This window comes from Oncorhynchus nerka, unplaced genomic scaffold, assembly GCF_034236695.1.
Source record: "Oncorhynchus nerka isolate Pitt River unplaced genomic scaffold, Oner_Uvic_2.0 unplaced_scaffold_1929, whole genome shotgun sequence".
In the NCBI taxonomy this organism is placed as follows: Eukaryota; Metazoa; Chordata; class Actinopteri; order Salmoniformes; family Salmonidae; genus Oncorhynchus; species Oncorhynchus nerka.
Genome location: NW_027039397.1, coordinates 13,361 through 32,578, shown reverse-complemented (window position 1 = coordinate 32,578; position 19,218 = coordinate 13,361). Strand labels below are relative to the sequence as shown.

At 43.6% G+C, this 19,218-nt stretch overlaps 2 protein-coding genes across 7 annotated transcripts in view; both read right to left on the bottom strand.

Annotated features, from left to right (window-relative positions):
• The window catches only part of eps8l3b (EPS8 signaling adaptor L3b), a 33,689-nt gene extending 21,587 nt beyond the window's left edge, over positions 1 to 12,102 (bottom strand). Inside the window, exons 1-6 of one of the 6 annotated variants that reach the window (XM_065014906.1) lie at positions 11,840 to 12,102; positions 8,987 to 9,055; positions 5,639 to 5,715; positions 5,242 to 5,312; positions 5,072 to 5,136; positions 4,781 to 4,939 (exon numbers count right to left, since the gene is read on the bottom strand). In XM_065014906.1, coding sequence (XP_064870978.1) covers positions 4,781 to 4,939; positions 5,072 to 5,136; positions 5,242 to 5,312; positions 5,639 to 5,679 — 336 coding nt within the window. In that variant the 5' untranslated portion in view covers positions 5,680 to 5,715; positions 8,987 to 9,055; positions 11,840 to 12,102. The other 5 variants (XM_065014907.1, XM_065014905.1, XM_065014909.1 and 2 more) reach the window with 5 other exon arrangements.
• Positions 12,103 to 12,663: 561 nt separating this feature from the next.
• On the bottom strand, positions 12,664 to 18,177 carry LOC115132550 (ATP synthase F(0) complex subunit B1, mitochondrial-like). Its single transcript, XM_029665296.2, has 7 exons — positions 18,060 to 18,177; positions 16,878 to 16,914; positions 16,459 to 16,601; positions 15,719 to 15,882; positions 15,269 to 15,394; positions 13,387 to 13,566; positions 12,664 to 12,916 (listed from the first exon to the last, which is right to left on the bottom strand). The coding sequence occupies exons 1-7, from the start codon at positions 18,085 to 18,087 to the stop codon at positions 12,839 to 12,841; spliced, it is 756 nt and encodes a 251-aa protein (XP_029521156.1). The 5' UTR covers positions 18,088 to 18,177; the 3' UTR covers positions 12,664 to 12,838.
• Between the last annotated feature and the right edge of the window lie 1,041 nt (positions 18,178 to 19,218).

Genomic DNA, 19,218 nt, shown 5'->3' with positions numbered 1-19,218 from the left:
GTGACAGGTTGGCTACCTTGGTCTCCGTATACAAACAACAATAGATACGTTGTCTAGAGACAGGTGACAGGTTGGCTACCTTGGTCTCTGTATACAAACAATAGATACGTTGTCTAGAGACAGGTGACAGGTTGGTTACCTTGGTCTCTGTATACAAACAATAGATACGTTGTCTAGAGACAGGTGACAGGTTGGCTACCTTGGTCTCTGTATACAAACAACAATAGATACGTTGTCTAGAGACAGGTGACAGGTTGGCTACCTTGGTCTCCATATACAAACAATAGATACGTTGTCTAGAGACAGGTGACAGGTTGGCTACCTTGGTCTCTGTATACAAAAACAATAGATACGTTGTCTAGAGACAGGTGACAGGTTGGTTACCTTGGTCTCCGTATACAAACAACAATAGATACGTTGTCTAGAGACAGGTGACAGGTTGGCTACATATACAAACAACAATAGATACGTTGTTGTCTAGAGACAGGTGACAGGTTGGCTACCTTGGTCTCTGTATACAAACAACAATAGATATAGAGACAGGTGACATACCGTTGTATACAAACAACAATAGATACGTTGTCTAGAGACAGGTGACAGGTTGGCTACCTTGGTCTCCGTATACAAAAACAATAGATACGTTGTCTAGAGACAGGTGACAGGTTGGCTACCTTGGTCTCTGTATACAAACAACAATAGATACGTTGTCTAGAGACAGGTGACAGGTTGGCTACCTTGGTCTCTGTATACAAACAACAATAGATACGTTGTCTAGAGACAGGTGACAGGTTGGCTACCTCTCCAAACAAACAATAGATACGTTGTCCAGAGACAGGTGACAGGTTGGCTACCTTGGTCTCTGTATACAAACAATAGATACGTTGTCTAGAGACAGGTGACAGGTTGGCTACCTTGGTCTCTGTATACAAACAACAATAGATACGTTGTCTAGAGACAGGTGACAGGTTGGCTACCTTGGTCTCTCTGTATACAAACAACAATAGATACGTTGTCTAGAGACAGGTGACAGGTTGGCACCTTGGTCTCTGTATACAAACAACAATAGATACGTTGTCTAGAGACAGGTGACAGGTTGGTTACCTTGGTCTCCATATACAAACAACAATAGATACGTTGTCTAGAGACAGGTGACAGGTTGGCTACCTTGGTCTCCGTATACAAACAACAATAGATACGTTGTCTAGAGACAGGTGACAGGTTGGCTACCTTGGTCTCCGTATACAAACAACTTGGTCTCCAGGTGACAGGTTGGTTACCTTGGTCTACATACAAAAACAATAGATACGTTGTACGTTGTCTAGAGACAGGTGACAGGTTGGCTACCTTGGTCTCTGTATACAAACAACAATAGATACGTTGTCTAGAGACAGGTGACAGGTTGGCTACCTTGGTCTCCGATACAAACAACAATAGATACGTTGTCTAGAGACAGGTGACAGGTTGGCTACCTTGGTCTCCGTATACAAACAACAATAGATACGTTGTCAGAGACAGGTGACAGGTTGGTTACCTTGGTCTCCATATACAAACAACAATAGATACGTTGTCTAGAGACAGGTGACAGGTTGGTTACCTTGGTCTCCATATACAAACAACAATAGATACGTTGTCTAGAGACAGGTGACAGGTTGGCTACCTTGGTCTCCGTATACAAACAACAATAGATACGTTGTCTAGAGACAGGTGACAGGTTGGCTACCTTGGTCTCATATACAAACAACAATAGATACGTTGTCTAGAGACAGGTGACAGGTTGGTTACCTTGGTCTCCATATACAAACAACAATAGATACGTTGGTTGTCTAGAGACAGGTGACAGGTTGGCTACCTTGGTCTCCGTATACAAACAACAATAGATACGTTGAAACGTTGTCTAGAGACAGGTGACAGGTTGGCTACCTTGGTCTCCGTATACAAACAACAATAGATACGTTGTCTAGAGACAGGTGACAGGTTGGTTACCTTGGTCTCCGTATACAAACAACAATAGATACGTTGTCTAGAGACAGGTGACAGGTTGGTTACCTTGGTCTCCGTATACAAACAACAATAGATACGTTGTCTAGAGACAGGTGACAGGTTGGCTACAAACCTTGGTCTAGAGACAGGTGACAGGTTGGCTACCATATACAAACAACAATAGATACGTTGTCTAGAGACAGGTGACAGGTTGGCTACCTTGGGTATACAAACAACAATAGATACGTTGTCTAGAGACAGGTGACAGGTTGGATTACCTTGGTCTCCGTATACAAACAACAATAGATACGTTGTCTAGAGACAGGTGACAGGTTGGCTACCTTGGTCTCTGTATACAAACAATAGATACGTTGTCTAGAGACAGGTGACAGGTTGGTTACCTTGGTCTCTGTATACAAACAATAGATACGTTGTCTAGAGACAGGTGACAGGTTGGCTACCTTGGTCTCCGTATACAAACAACAATAGATACGTTGTCTAGAGACAGGTGACAGGTTGGCTACCTTGGTCTCTGTATACAAACAACAAGATACGTTGTCTAGAGACAGGTGACAGGTTGGCTACCTTGGTCTCTGTATACAAAAACAATAGATACGTTGTCTAGAGACAGGTGACAGGTTGGTTACCTTGGTCTCCGTATACAAACAACAATAGATACGTTGTCTAGAGACAGGTGACAGGTTGGCTACCTTGGTCTCCATATACAAACAACCGTATACGTTGTCTAGAGACAGGTGACAGGTTGGTTACCTTGGTCTCCGTATACAAACAACAATAGATACGTTGTCTAGAGACAGGTGACAGGTTGGTTACCTTGGTCTCCGTATACAAACAACAATAGATACGTTGTCTAGAGACAGGTGACAGGTTGGCTACATATACAAACAACAATAGATACGTTGTCTAGAGACAGGTGACAGGTTGGCTACATATACAAACAACAATAGATACGTTGTCTAGAGACAGGTGACAGGTTGGTTACCTTGGTCTCTGTATACAAACAACAATAGATACGTTGTCTAGAGACAGGTGACAGGTTGGCTACCTTGGTCTCCGTATACAAACAACAATAGATACGTTGTCTAGAGACAGGTGACAGGTTGGCTACCTTGGTCTCTGTATACAAACAATAGATACGTTGTCTAGAGACAGGTGACAGGTTGGTTACCTTGGTCTCTGTATACAAACAATAGATACGTTGTCTAGAGACAGGTGACAGGTTGGCTACCTTGGTCTCTGTATACAAACAACAATAGATACGTTGTCTAGAGACAGGTGACAGGTTGGCTACCTTGGTCTCTGTATACAAACAATAGATACGTTGTCTAGAGACAGGTGACAGGTTGGCTACCTTGGTCTCCGTATACAAACAATAGATACGTTGTCAGAGACAGGTGACAGGTTGGTTACGTACAAACAACAATAGTACGTTGTCTAGAGACAGGTGACAGGTTGGCTACATATACAAACAACAATAGATACGTTGTCTAGAGACAGGTGACAGGTTGGCTACCTTGGTCTCCATATACAAACAACAATAGATACGTTGTCTAGAGACAGGTGACAGGTTGGTTACCTTGGTCTCCGTATACAAACAACAATAGATACGTTGTCTAGAGACAGGTGACAGGTTGGCTACCTTGGTCTCCGTATACAAACAACAATAGATACGTTGTCTAGAGACAGGTGACAGGTTGGCTACCTTGGTCTCTGTATACAAACAACAATAGATACGTTGTCTAGAGACAGGTGACAGGTTGGCTACCTTGGTCTCTGTATACAAACAACAATAGATACGTTGTCTAGAGACAGGTGACAGGTTGGCTACCTTGGTCTCCGTATACAAACAATAGATACGTTGTCTAGAGACAGGTGACAGGTTGGCTACCTTGGTCTCTGTATACAAACAATAGATACGTTGTCTAGAGACAGGTGACAGGTTGGCTACCTTGGTCTCCGTATACAAACAACAATAGATACGTTGTCTAGAGACAGGTGACAGGTTGGCTACCTTGGTCTCCGTATACAAACAACAATAGATACGTTGTCTAGAGACAGGTGACAGGTTGGCTACCTTGGTCTCCGTATACAAACAACAATAGATACGTTGTCTAGAGACAGGTGACAGGTTGGTTACCTTGGTCTCCATATACAAACAACAATAGATACGTTGTCTAGAGACAGGTGACAGGTTGGCTACCTTGGTCTCCGTATACAAACAACAATAGATACGTTGTCTAGAGACAGGTGACAGGTTGGCTACCTTGGTCTCCGTATACAAACAACAATAGATACGTTGTCTAGAGACAGGTGACAGGTTGGTTACCTTGGTCTCCATATACAAACAACAATAGATACGTTGTACGTTGTCTAGAGACAGGTGACAGGTTGGCTACCTTGGTCTCCGTATACAAACAACAATAGATACGTTGTCTAGAGACAGGTGACAGGTTGGCTACCTTGGTCTCCATATACAAACAACAATAGAGAGACAGGTGACAGGTTGGTTGGTCTCCGTATACAAACAACAATAGATACGTTGTCTAGAGACAGGTGACAGGTTGGTTACCTTGGTCTCCATATACAAACAACAATAGATACGTTGTACGTTGTCTAGAGACAGGTGACAGGTTGGCTACCTTGGTCTCCGTATACAAACAACAATAGATACGTTGTACGTTGTCTAGAGACAGGTGACAGGTTGGCTACCTTGGTCTCCGTATACAAACAACAATAGATACGTTGTACGTTGTCTAGAGACAGGTGACAGGTTGGCTACCTTGGTCTCGATGTCGTTGAGTTGAAGGTATCCTCCCTGGACCTCCAGGATCACCTCCTGCCCCCAGACACGGCCCTTAGCCTCCAGCCTCTGCAGCCTGGTCACACAGTCATCCAAGTTGCGCACCTCCTGGCCGTCCAACTCACACGTAAACAGGTGCTAGGATAGAATGTGAGACAGGTGGTGTTAAGCTGAGTTATAGGGAGACATGACTCTTATTCCACATGACAGATAATCATACAAGAGCCACCACAATACATTTCAATCTGAATGTTCAGAATTTAACCTTACCTCCACCCTGTACTGAAAGTTGTCAGGTTGGTTGTTCATCGTTTCAGAATACTCCTTCCTTTGCACTGAAAGATTGAATTTAACCATTAGGCCTAGCGTTTACTGAAATATTGAATTAAACCAATTGACTTAGTGGTAAACATGATTGGAGGTGTGAACTATGAACTCACTGTATATGGACTTGGCACTGGGTCTGGTCATACTGGACCTCTGAGAGGGAGGATCCACCTGAGGGAACCCTCTGCAACACACACTCATTACTAACTCTGCTGTGTACTCATAGGCCAATACAACATTACTTGTTTGCCATCTGACACTAGATCAACAAGCATCTGTAGAGTGCAGTACGTTAGCAATGTCTAGATCAACTAACACTAAAAGGAAGTGAAGGGACTGCCAATCAAATATAAATGTATCGTTTATATAGCAAAAGGGAGTGTGTAGTTTCCATACAGTCCGTTTCCTGAGGACGCCCATGATATATAAGGAGGCTGATCGTATCACTACTGTCTTTCCTTGAACCCACTTAATAATCAAGATGGTGAGAATACAGGTGTAATACTGTACCTTGGTTGAGAGGGAAACGGTACGCTATTATTCCTGAACATTTTTTATTTCTTTTTTTGAATCGTGACGTCACCAATCTGCAAAGGGCAAAGGTCATGGTAGTGTATCAGCAGGTGAAACAGGTGTGTGACCGTGGCCTGCTTTGATCACAGGTCAGGAAAGAGAGGAAAGAGATGTACAGGGAACCAGCCATAGAAAACAGAAGTACCACGAGTCACAGAACGATAATCATTCAGCTCTAGTTCTATAGAAGCTCTCACACACACACACACACACACACACACACACACACACACCTTTATTTCTGACTGAGTGATCAGTCTTACAAACCAACAGTTATTAGAAATCCAGAAATGTGCCAATTCTGCTGACTTAGTCAAAAGGAAAGCAAGAAGTTACACATACACTTTGCATCAGTCAGACACTAGTTAATCACTACCAAGGATAAAGAATATAAAACCATGCTATCACCTCTGTTCACACACCAGTACATATCCCATACAACAGGTGAATGGTTAACGGGTTTTTAAGGTGAAATAGCTCAGACAAACATGTTGACAAGAAAGCAAATCATGAATGAAGTAATTCTTGAAATGTGAAGTGATTGTCATTGATAGTTGGCCTAGAAATCAAAGTAATATTTCAGGTCTAATCATTCCCGTCGCAGAACATTTGGACAGCAATACAAATAGACTGATAAAAGGCTTGTAAAAAAAAGGGCAAGACCTCAAAACACACCTCAATGTTCTATTCAGTCAGCAGCTGACACACCTCAATGTTCTATTCAGTCAGCAGCTGACACACCTCAATGTTCTATTCAGTCAGCAGCTGACACACCTCAATGTTCTATTCAGTCAGCAGCTGACACACCTCAATGTTCTATTCAGTCAGCAGCTGACACACCTCAATGTTCTATTCAGTCAGCAGCTGACACACCTCAATGTTCTATTCAGTCAGCAGCTGACACACCTCAATGTTCTATTCAGTCAGCAGCTGACACACCTCAATGTTCTATTCAGTCAGCAGCTGACACACCTCAATGTTCTAGTCAGTCAGCAGCTGACACACCTCAATGTTCTATTCAGTCAGCAGCTGACACACCTCAATGTTCTATTCAGTCAGCAGCTGACACACCTCAATGTTCTATTCAGTCAGCAGCTGACACACCTCAATGTTCTATTCAGTCAGCAGCTGACACACCTCAATGTTCTATTCAGTCAGCAGCTGACACACCTCAATGTTCTATTCAGTCAGCAGCTGACACACCTCAATGTTCTATTCAGTCAGCAGCTGACATACCTCAATGTTCTATTCAGTCAGCAGCTGACATACCTCAATGTTCTATTCAGTCAGCAGCTGACACACCTCAATGTTCTATTCAGTCAGCAGCTGACATACCTCAATGTTCTATTCAGTCAGCAGCTGACACACCTCAATGTTCTATTCAGTCAGCAGCTGACATACCTCAATGTTCTATTCAGTCAGCAGCTGACATACCTCAATGTTCTATTCAGTCAGCAGCTGACACACCTCAATGTTCTATTCAGTCAGCAGCTGACACACCTCAATGTTCTATTCAGTCAACAGCTGACACACCTCAATGTTCTATTCATTCAGCAGCTGACACACCTCAATGTTCTATTCAGTCAGCAGCTGACACACCTCAATGTTCTATTCAGTCAGCAGCTGACATACCTCAATGTTCTATTCAGTCAGCAGCTGACACACCTCAATGTTCTATTCAGTCAGCAGCTGACATACCTCAATGTTCTATTCAGTCAGCAGCTGACATACCTCAATGTTCTATTCAGTCAGCAGCTGACACACCTCAATGTTCTATTCAGTCAGCAGCTGACACACCTCAATGTTCTATTCAGTCAGCAGCTGACACACCTCAATGTTCTATTCATTCAGCAGCTGACACACCTCAATGTTCTATTCAGTCAGTAGTTCTATCCAGTCAGCAGCTGACACACCTCAATGTTCTATTCAGTCAGCAGCTGACATACCTCAATGTTGTATTCAGTCAGCAGATGACATACCTCAATGTTCTATTCAGTCAGCAGTTCTATTCAGTCAGCAGCTGACACACCTCAATGTTCTATTCAGTCAGCAGCTGACACACCTCAATGTTCTAGTCAGTCAGCAGCTGACACACCTCAATGTTCTATTCAGTCAGCAGCTGACACACCTCAATGTTCTATTCAGTCAGCAGCTGACACACCTCAATGTTCTATTCAGTCAGCAGCTGACACACCTCAATGTTCTATTCAGTCAGCAGCTGACACACCTCAATGTTCTATTCAGTCAGCAGCTGACACACCTCAATGTTCTATTCAGTCAGCAGCTGACACACCTCAATGTTCTATTCAGTCAGCAGCTGACATACCTCAATGTTCTATTCAGTCAGCAGCTGACATACCTCAATGTTCTATTCAGTCAGCAGCTGACACACCTCAATGTTCTATTCAGTCAGCAGCTGACATACCTCAATGTTCTATTCAGTCAGCAGCTGACACACCTCAATGTTCTATTCAGTCAGCAGCTGACATACCTCAATGTTCTATTCAGTCAGCAGCTGACATACCTCAATGTTCTATTCAGTCAGCAGCTGACACACCTCAATGTTCTATTCAGTCAGCAGCTGACACACCTCAATGTTCTATTCAGTCAACAGCTGACACACCTCAATGTTCTATTCATTCAGCAGCTGACACACCTCAATGTTCTATTCAGTCAGCAGCTGACACACCTCAATGTTCTATTCAGTCAGCAGCTGACATACCTCAATGTTCTATTCAGTCAGCAGCTGACACACCTCAATGTTCTATTCAGTCAGCAGCTGACATACCTCAATGTTCTATTCAGTCAGCAGCTGACATACCTCAATGTTCTATTCAGTCAGCAGCTGACACACCTCAATGTTCTATTCAGTCAGCAGCTGACACACCTCAATGTTCTATTCAGTCAGCAGCTGACACACCTCAATGTTCTATTCATTCAGCAGCTGACACACCTCAATGTTCTATTCAGTCAGTAGTTCTATCCAGTCAGCAGCTGACACACCTCAATGTTATATTCAGTCAGCAGCTGACATACCTCAATGTTGTATTCAGTCAGCAGATGACATACCTCAATGTTCTATTCAGTCAGCAGTTCTATTCAGTCAGCAGCTGACACACCTCAATGTTCTATTCAGTCAGCAGTTCTATTCAGTTAGCAGCTGACACACCTCAATGTTCTATTCAGTTAGCAGCTAACACACCTCAATGTTCTATTCAGTCAGCAGCTGACACACCTCAATGTTCTATTCAGTCAGCAGTTCTATTCAGTCAGCAGCTGACATACCTCAATGTTGTATTCAGTCAGCAGACAGTCTTCCTCCTTTAAAAAGGGTTGTATGTATGTGAAACTGACCTAAGAAAAAAGGTAGGGCTTAGTCCCAGCTCACCTTGCCAGGTACCACCACCAGTAGCTGACACCACAGTAAGATATCAACCAGTTCATAACACATTTACTACCTTCCAGGTGATAATAAAAAACATTTCCCTACTGGCAAAAAAAGATGTGGTCACAAAATCAATATTTACTAATACAGATATCAGTAATAAATATAAAAATGTTGATTCTGTAACAGAGCTAAACAAATTCAGACTGCAGTATACACCACAGTCAGAAAGTATTCAGACCCCTTAGACTTTTCCACATTTTGTTACGTTACAGACTCATTCTAAAATGTATTCAAAACAGTTTTTTTCCCCTTCCTTCATCAATTTTGGGGTGGCAGGTGGCCTAGTGGTTAGAGCGTTGGGCTAATAATCGAAAGGTTGCTAGATCAAATCCCCGAGCTGACAAGGTAAAAATCTGTCGTTCTGCCCCTTGAACAAGGCAGTTTACCCACTGTTCCTAGGCCGTCATTGTAAATAAGAATTTGTTCTTAACCGACTAGCCTTTTTAAAAAGGATAAATAATTAAAAACCTATCTACACACACAATACTAAATAATGACAGAGCAGTTTTAGAAACTTAAGCTAATTTATTACAAATAAACAGAAATGTTACATTTACACAAGTATTCAGATCCTTTGTTCAGCACTTTGGTGAAACACATTTGTCAGCGATTACAGCCTCGAGTGTGTGACGATACAAGCTTAGCACACCTGTATTTGTGGATTTGCTCCCATTCTTCTTCGCAGATCATCTCAAGCTCTGTCAGGTTGGATGGGGAGCGTCGCTGCACAGCTATTTTCAGGTCCAGAGATGTTCGATCGGGTTCAAATCCGGGCTCTGGCTAGGACATTCAGAGACTTGTCCTGAAGCCACTCCTGCGTTGTCTTGGCTGTGTGCTTAGGGTCGATGTCCTGTTGGAAGGTGAACCATCACCCCAGTCTGAGTTCCTGAGCGCTCTGGAGCAGGTTTTCATCAAGGATCTCTCTGTACTTTGCTCCGTACATCTTTCCCTTGATCCTGACTAGTCTTTCAGTCCCTGCCACTGAAAAACATCCCCACAGCATGATGCTGCCACCACTATGCTTCACCGTAGGGATGGTGCCAGGTTTCCTTCAGACGTGACGCTTGGCATTCAGGCTAAAGAGTTCAATCTTGGTTTCATCAGACCAGAGAATCTTGATTCTCATGGTCTGAGAGGCTTTCAGGTGACTTTTGCAAAACTCCAAGTGGGCTGTCTTGTGCCTTTTGCTGAGTGGCTTCCGTCTGGCCACTCTACCATCAAGGCCTGATTGGTGGAGTGCTGCAGAGATGGTTGTCCTAGGCTTCCCAAGTGGCGCAGTGGTCTAAGGTACAAAATTGCAGTGCTAGCTGTGCCACTAGGGATTCTGGGTTTGAGTCCAGGCTCTGTCACAGCCGGCCCCGACCGGGAGACCCATGGGGTAGTGCACAATTGGCCCAGCGTCGTCCAGGTTAGGGGAGGGATGTCCTTGTCCCATCGGGCACTAGCGACTCCTGTGGCGGGCGCAGTGCACGCTGACACGGTTGCCAGGTGTACGGTGTTCCCTCTGATACATTGGTGGGGCTAGCTTCCGGGTTAAGTGGGCATTGTGTCAAGAAGCAGTGCAGCTTGGTTGGGTTGTGTTTCGTAGTACTCATGGCTCTCAACCTTTGCCTCTCCCGAGTCCGTATGGGAGTTGCAGTGATGAGACAAGACCGTAACTACCAATTGGAAACCACGAAATTGGGGAGAAAAAGGGGTAAAAAAATATATATATATGTAAATACATTTTTTTAAAGATGGGAGAACCTTCCAGAAGGACAACCATCTCCACAGAGGAATTCTAGTGCTGTCAGTGACGATTGGGTTCTTGGTCACCTCCCCGAACAAGGCCCTTCTCTACCAATTCTTCCAGTTAGGAACGATGAAGGCCACTGTGTTCTTGGGGACCTGCAGACATTTTTTAGTATCCTTCCCCAGATCTGTGCCTTGACACAATCCTGTCTCAGAGCTCTACGGACAATTCCTTCAACCTCATGGCTTGGTTTTCACTCCGACTGTCAACTGCACTGTCAACTGTGTGACCATATATAGACAGGTTTGTGCCTTTCCAAATCATGTCCAATCAATAGAATTTACCACAGGTGGACTCCAATCAAGTTGTAGAAAACATCTCAAGGTCGATCAATGGAAACAGGATGCACCCTGAGCTCAATTTCAAATCTCATAGCACATTGTCTTAACACTTCAGTAAATAAGATATTTCTGATTTTTATTTGTAATACATTTGCAAACATTTCGAAAAACCGGTTATCCCCTTTGTCATTATGGAGTATTGTGTGTAGATTGATGAGAAAAAAATAATTGAATCTATTTTAGAAAAATCACTGCCAAAGGTGCATCAAAGTACTGAGTAAAGACTCTGAATACTTATGTACATTTGATATATCTGTTTTTTATTTTTATTAATTTGCAAAAATGTCTTAAAACATGTTTTTGCTTTGGCATTTGAGTAGATTGACGAGAGAGAAAAACCTATTTATAAGGTTTTAACGTAACAAAATGTGGAATAAGTGAAGGGGTCTGAATACTTTCCGAATACACTGTACATGAATAACTTTATTCCAACGCTTATTGTTCTGTCTTGGTCTCTCTCGCATTACCACATTACTGTATCTTTATACCTCAGACATCTCCGTACATATATACAGAGTCTCTTAAGCGTTCCTTTAGATGAAGTCCAATATTATTACCTGTGAATGTAGCCTGTGTCCTCTTGAGTTCACTGTTCCATGAGCAAGCCTCTTATAATCCAATAGTGGCATACATATTCCAAGAAAAGCATCTGACACAATCGGCAGGTACAACAAAAAAAAAAAAGACAAATATTATCCTTGACTTCCTGCTTGGAAACGCCAAGGTCAAAGTCCACCTGCAAGGTTGTATTCAGTGAGGTGAACGTTTCACGTTGAACGGAAACATAACCAGAGCTTGTGTCTGTCCTTGTATTACGTATCTGTCCCAACACATCCCCATCGTTAACATTACACACTCCTGACCAGGTCCCAGCAGTGACGGAGAACGGCCAGGCCCACAGATAATGTGCGTCCCAAACGGCATACTTCATAGTACACTACTTATGACCAGGGCCCATTACATAGGGCGTCATATGGGATCACCAGGCCCTAGTTTTTATAAGGGTCATTAAAGGCTTGATGGAAAGCAAGTTTTGTACGTTATGAGTCCAAAGGTTTGGGAATGCCTTGCCGTTCTGTTGATAAGAGATTATAGGTGGTGAGATAAGTGTACAACAAGACAGGTAAAACGGAAGACCTCTTATGCAATTTTTCCTAAACCGTTTTATATCACCTACAGTACAGCATAAGAATCTGTCCAAACTGTGTCTGGTATAACAACCGTCTGCCATTTTGCTAAGAAACAAATCCCAGATTGTCGCTTTGAACCAACAAATATTATCAACAGCATTTTCAGCCGGGTTAATAACGACAAACTAGAAGGTTAGTGAATAAAATGAACCTTTTATTTTCAGCCGGGTTAATAACGACAAACTAGAAGGTTAGTGAATAAAATGAACCTTTTATTTTTATGATCAATCGATGTGTATATACACTCATTACATGGAAAGAGACAGACCATATCGTTAAAGAGGAAATAGTTGATTTGTAATGAAAAGTGGCCATCAACGAGTTGGGGGTTGAGTGGCGACGGTCTAGAGACAGTACAGTGGGGAGTTATGCAGTGGTCTTGGCCTGCTGGACTTTAGCCAAAACCTTCAGGTCTGTGATGCACTTGGCAATACTTGCTTTCTCCTGAAACACGGAACCAACAAAACAAGGTTGGTTAGACAGAAAGGCATGAGCAAGGTCAAGGGTCAAATTAATCACGAATAAAATCAAATAAAAAGTCTAAATAAACCAAATTTTCAGAGGGTTTAGCTGTAATTCTATTGCCCATCAATACAACAGACGCCGGTCGACATTTACCAAGTTCATATTGAGAACAAGCCGTCTACCTACTAGAAACATGGCAGGGCACAGTGACTACCACTAGTGGAGTTTATTCACAGTATGTCTCCGAGGTTCTGGTTCTGTTCCACCTAGACACAACACGTACGTACGTGTGTCTAGGTGGAACAGAACCAGAACAGAACCTCTGAGACATACTGTGTATAAACTCTCCACTACACACACATACATACATATGTGTGTGTATACACACACACACACACACACCAGTCAAGTATGTAATGTTCCCCATCCATCTCCCATCCTTAACCCACCTGCTGAGGGGTGATACTGGTGACTACGTTCTTCTCCACCCAGTTCACCATGTGTTCCTGCTCCATGCGACGGTGAAGGGTCTGCAGGGCGATCTGGTAGTCCAGCCTCTTCTTCACATCGTTGGTCACCATGTGGACCCTCTCCCTGCGGTTGGTCTCCAGTAGCATGGCCACGTTGTTCTGAGGTGGAAGACAGGCGAAGAGGACAGTGGAAGACAGGAGAAGAGGACAGTAGAAGACAGGAGAAGAGGACAGGAGAAGAGGACAGTGGAAGACAGGAGAAGAGGACAGTGGAAGACAGGAGAAGAGGACAGTGGAAGACAGGAGAAGAGGACAGTGGAAGACAGGAGAAGAGGACAGTGGAAGACAGGAGAAGAGGACAGTGGAAGACAGGAGAAGAGGACAGTGGAAGACAGGAGAAGAGGACAGTGGAAGACAGGAGAAGAGGACAGTGGAAGACAGGAGAAGAGGACAGTGGAAGACAGGAGAAGAGGACAGTAGAAGACAGGAGAAGAGGACAGTAGAAGACAGGAGAAGAGGACAGTAGAAGACAGGAGAAGAGGACAGTAGAAGACAGGAGAAGAGGACAGTAGAAGACAGGAGAAGAGGACAGTAGAAGACAGGAGAAGAGGACAGTAGAAGACAGGAGAAGAGGACAGTGGAAGACAGGAGAAGAGGACAGTGGAAGACAGGCAAAGAGGACAGTAGAAGACAGGAGAAGAGGACAGTAGAAGACAGGAGAAGAGGACAGTGGAAGAGGACAGGAGGACAGTGGAAGACAGGCGAAGAGGACAGTAGAAGACAGGCGAAGAGGACAGTAGAAGACAGGAGAAGAGGACAGTAGAAGACAGGCGAAGAGGACAGTAGAAGACAGGCGAAGAGGACAGTAGAAGACAGGAGAAGAGGACAGTAGAAGACAGGAGAAGAGGACAGTAGAAGACAGGAGAAGAGGACAGTAGAAGACAGGAGAAGAGGACAGTGGAAGACAGGCGAAGAGGACAGTAGAAGACAGGAGAAGAGGACAGTGGAAGACAGGAGAAGAGGACAGTGGAAGACAGGAGAAGAGGACAGTGGAAGACAGGAGAAGAGGACAGTAGAAGACAGGCGAAGAGGACAGTAGAAGACAGGCGAAGAGGACAGTAGAAGACAGGCGAAGAGGACAGTAGAAGACAGGCGAAGAGGACAGTAGAAGACAGGAGAAGAGGACAGTAGAAGACAGGCGAAGAGGACAGTGGAAGACAGGTGAAGAGGACAGTAGAAGACAGGAGAAGAGGACAGGAGAAGAGGACAGTAGAAGACAGGAGAAGAGGACAGTAGAAGACAGGAGAAGAGGACAGTAGAAGACAGGGGAAGAGGACAGTAGAAGACAGGAGAAGAGGACAGTAGAAGACAGGAGAAGAGGACAGTAGAAGACAGGAGAAGAGGACAGTAGAAGACAGGAGAAGAGGACAGTAGAAGACAGGAGAAGAGGACAGTAGAAGACAGGAGAAGAGGACAGTAGAAGACAGGAGAAGAGGACAAGTTGAAAACATTAGTACACCATCTCATGTCAAAATCATCCCCGGTTATTAGAGTCAGGTTTCTCAGACCCAGAGAAAGTTCTGGACTAAAATACTATTTTAAAACAGATCATCTCCATTGAGAATGATTTTTAATCCAGGTCTACCCTCAATTAAACTTGTGTCCAGAAAACCAGTCCTAGGAGTGGTCACGCAGACTAAAGACCATATTCAATAGGTCTCTTATCAAAATGCTTTTCAACTGGCTTGATTTCACCTAATTTGGGTGTGTATGGTCGAGCCTGGGTTTTGCCTCAGATTCAAACACGGTCTTGAATGCATACAAGAGACCCACGCTCTAACCACTTATCGGTCACACTCACCCTCTTAGCGTCGAAGAGCATCTGTCGTCCCTCTGCCCTCCACTGCTCCTTCTTCTCATCCTGGATGGCCTGAGCCAAGCTGGTCATGGCCAGGTCCTTCACTTCCTGAGCCTTCTGAACTTTCTCCTGCAAAAAAAAACAACCCACACAGCCGACGTCAGAAGGTCAGGGTCACAGGTCAGCTATGAGACTAAAGCGCCTCGGGAGGGACACAGCATGTGATGGACAGTTTGCAGTATGGATCCATTTCCTCAAACATATGAAAATGTCTCAGGACTGGCTGGCATTAAGGGGAGGGGCAAAAAGCCTCAATTGTAAATTCAGTGGAAACGAGGCTGTGTGTTGACACAGTGCATCTTTTAAGCAGTCCAGAGCACAACATGTATGATAAGAACTTCTGCAAGTGATGATGAAATAAGCCAAACATACTCAGGAGAATAAATTCCCCACCTCGTTCAGTTTGTCAGCGAAAGCCGCGACGTCGGGGCCGAACTTCCTGACACCATAGATGATGACCGTACCCATGCAGGCAGCAGCGAAGGTCTCGTGGTTGATGATGTAGATCTCCTTGGAAAGGATGTATGTGAGCAGCCCAGCACCCAGCACGTAGGGCCCTGGAGACAACAGGACAGGAGTGAGGGAAGAGGAGATGGGAGGAAGAGGAGATGAGGGTAGGAGGAAAAGAGGAGAGAAGTAAAGGAGGAGATAAGAGAAGGAGGAGGAGAGGAGGAGAGAAGAGGAGGATGAGAGGAGGAAAGGAGGAGAGAAGAGGAGAAAGAGAGAGGAGGAAAGGAGGAGAGAAGAGGAGAAAGAGAGAGGAGGAAAGGAGGAGAGAAGAGGAGAAAGAGAGAGGAGGAAAGGAGGAGAGAAGAGGAGAAAGAGAGAGGAGGAAAGGAGGAGAGAAGAGGAGAAAGAGAGAAGAGGAGAAAGAGAGAAGAGGAGAAGATGAGGGAAAGAGGAAAGGAGGAGATGAGGGGAGGAGAAGAGGAGATAAGGGGAGGAGAAGAGAACGGGAGGAAGAGGAAAGGTGAGGGGAGTGAACGTTTATGGCCACATTCAGGCAAAAATCGTTGATCATGTCGACAGAAATGGAATGAATAAAACAGTTATTATTCTACATGAGGCAAGTTTGTTCTACATGTCATATTTCTATCTGAACATTGCTCCAGGTTTGGGGAAGTCCTGCTGACCTGTAACTCCAGTCTTGGGGTACAGGATCTGAAAGAGCTCCTCAGGGATGATACCGTGGCGCGTCTTGCCTCCCTTCTCTGGCAGAGCGGGGACTGGGGCCTGGCTGTTGGGGGATGTGTGGAGGTGGGCCAGCTGGACCAGCCTGGGAGGACACAGACAGACAACTTATTATAGGAACTACAGAGAAGACGGGCATGTAGATCTTCAACGTAGAGTGACCATTATCATTTTGTCACCCTTATTTCCATTTATATGTATATTTATCAAATACCAATGTTTGCGAAATCATAATAAAACTACTGGACCATAAAAATGACATCTAGTGTTGTGAATTGGCATTTATTGATTTCCTGCATGTAAAACAAGCAGATTATCTAGCTTCAGTTAAAGGTTGGAAGTCATAATAAGAGGTGCATACCCAGCTCCGAGGGGACCACTGCTTTTTACAGCATTGGCTGGAAGAGGATAAAAGAACAGTCAATAGAATTGAAAAGACAAATGTACAAATGTGTTGAATGTCACGAAAGAGTCAATGAAAGTAAACATGTGGAGACCGTGGCTGCTTGAAAGAGTGCCCTGTTGCTCAATTTTGAACATAATGGTAGAGATTAATATGGACATTTACTTATGCAATCAAACAAAGAGAATGTGCGTGTGAACTGTACACACTGACAAGCTTTAGCTAGCCAACGTTAGTCGGCCGTCAAGAGCAATTGCCATGACATCCGCAAGCGTTACCATGCCAGCTTGTTTGCAAGCTTCCAGAATTCAATAGTCTCTAGCTTGCTAGGTAGACAAGAAAAACTCGACGATGTACTTTACGTAAACTGACTTTATCAAAAACGTACATCTGATATTTTTTGAAAATGCATGATATCTGATTAAAATTTATATAAATATTGAATAGATAAGCACACATCCTAATCAGCAGCCAATTTGGAAGTGTCAGCCAATCAGTTCCTTTGTTGTTCATTCCATAATGGCTGCTGTGGCTACTGCTAGCTAGAATGAGGTCAAAAACTGCATTTTAATTAAACTACCTGTCGTTCAACCTTCTCAGTGTAACAGTTGGGATAATGGGGCAATTCAGAGTGCAACGCATTTCTCCTCCCTGGATTAAAGTATGTTTTCTGAGCCATATGTCGCTTCGGCTCCAGTGTCTTAATAATCTAAACAGAAATGTGGTCTGACCCTAGTGCTGTTGTAAACAAAGCGGGTCAGATGTCCTGGCTAGCCAAGGGCAGAGATCAGAGGCTAGTCTGGTTTACGTCAGTTCGTTTGTGGCTAACTTTAGTTATTTAACTAATATCGCAAAAACAATGACTTACCTTGACATTTAGCTAACTATTTCGAACCCTGTGCAATACCTACCCAAATTGGACAAATTAATAACATTTTGCAAGACACATTTACTAGCTGTCGTTAGCTTTGCTAGGTTTGCATGTTGCTCATTCAATGTGACTGCGGCCTTCATCTCCTGACTTTACCCTTCAGATTCACATTCAAGTCAGCCACATTTCGCGGCATTACTACTGCTATTTCAACTCAATCTTATGTATAAAAGGCTGGCATTAATTAATTAAAGGCTGGCATTGCATACCTGAAACGAAAACGACCCTAGACAGCATGGTTGAACGAGAAAAGTGCCAAGTCCTTGGTTTACTGGGCACTGGTCTCTTCGTGCCCTTCTACTGCAAAGAGCCACAAGAATGGCCGACGAACCAGAAAGCCTCGTCAAACGTCGCGAGACTCTGTGCCTTCGTAAACGGGATTTGTGTGTCCGGGTCAAATCAAATTGTCAGGTTGTTCAATGTTTTATTCACTAGGTGGCACACAACAAACATATATTTGACCTTTTGCTGCACGGGATATTAGTAAAGATCCTAAATATAATTGCAGTCAATAATGGGAAAGGTACCCAATTAGCATACTTGAATAAGAGTAAAGATACCCTAATAGAAAATGAGTCAAGTAAAAGTGAAAGTCACCCAGTGAAATACTACTTGAGTTAAAGTCTAAAGTATTTGTTTTTAAATATACTTAAGTATCAAAAGTAATGCAAATGCTAAAATGTACTTAAGAATAAAAAGTATACAATTTCTTATATTAAGCATACCAGACTGAACCATTTAAAAAAAAGTCTGGATAGCCGGGGCACAGTCCAACACTCAGACATAATTTACAAAGGAAGCATGAGTGTTTAGTGAGTCCCCCAGATCAGAGGTAGTAGGGATGACCAGTTATGTTCTCTAGATAAGTGTGTGAATTGTAACATTCTCCGGTCATGCTAAAGCATTCAAAATGTAGCGAGTACTTTTGGGTGTCAGGGAAAATGTATGGAGTAAAAAGTTGTCAAAAATATAAATAGTAAAGTATAGATACCCAAAAATAAACTCCTTAAGTTGTACTTTAAGCAGGAACTTACTAGGAGAAGATCAGTCAGCCCCCCAAAAAACGTCAAAAGACTCTGGAAAGGATAACAGTTGTGATATCAGTGACACATCCAAGTCAGGCGCGTTGCGGGCTGAGTTCAGGGTGACTGACCCTTAAGTCAAATCTGCCTGGGTCACAAAGGGTGAAAGACTCTGCAAAGGTCAAGGACGACAGTTGTGTCATCTGCAACGAAGCCACGTCTTTTAAATGGAATTACGATGACCCAACATGAAATAGACATTGAATTGTGCCCTGTGGGTTGGCCTACTTCTCAGAACTACTTCCAATGAATGTTTGTTAATTCTGGCTTGAAGAACAAGAATAAC

What these genes read in the sequence shown, in the direction of transcription:
- LOC115132550 (XM_029665296.2), bottom strand. Translation starts at nt 18,087, where the DNA reads ATGCTGTCTAGGGTCGTTTTCGTTTCAG. An exon ending in TAGGGTCGTTTTCGTTTCAG is followed by an intron (nt 16,915 to 18,059) that starts GTATGCAATGCC and finishes ATCCTCTTCCAG; the next exon opens with CCAATGCTGTAAAAAGCAGT. An exon ending in AGTGGTCCCCTCGGAGCTGG is followed by an intron (nt 16,602 to 16,877) that starts GTATGCACCTCT and finishes GTGTCCTCCCAG; the next exon opens with GCTGGTCCAGCTGGCCCACC.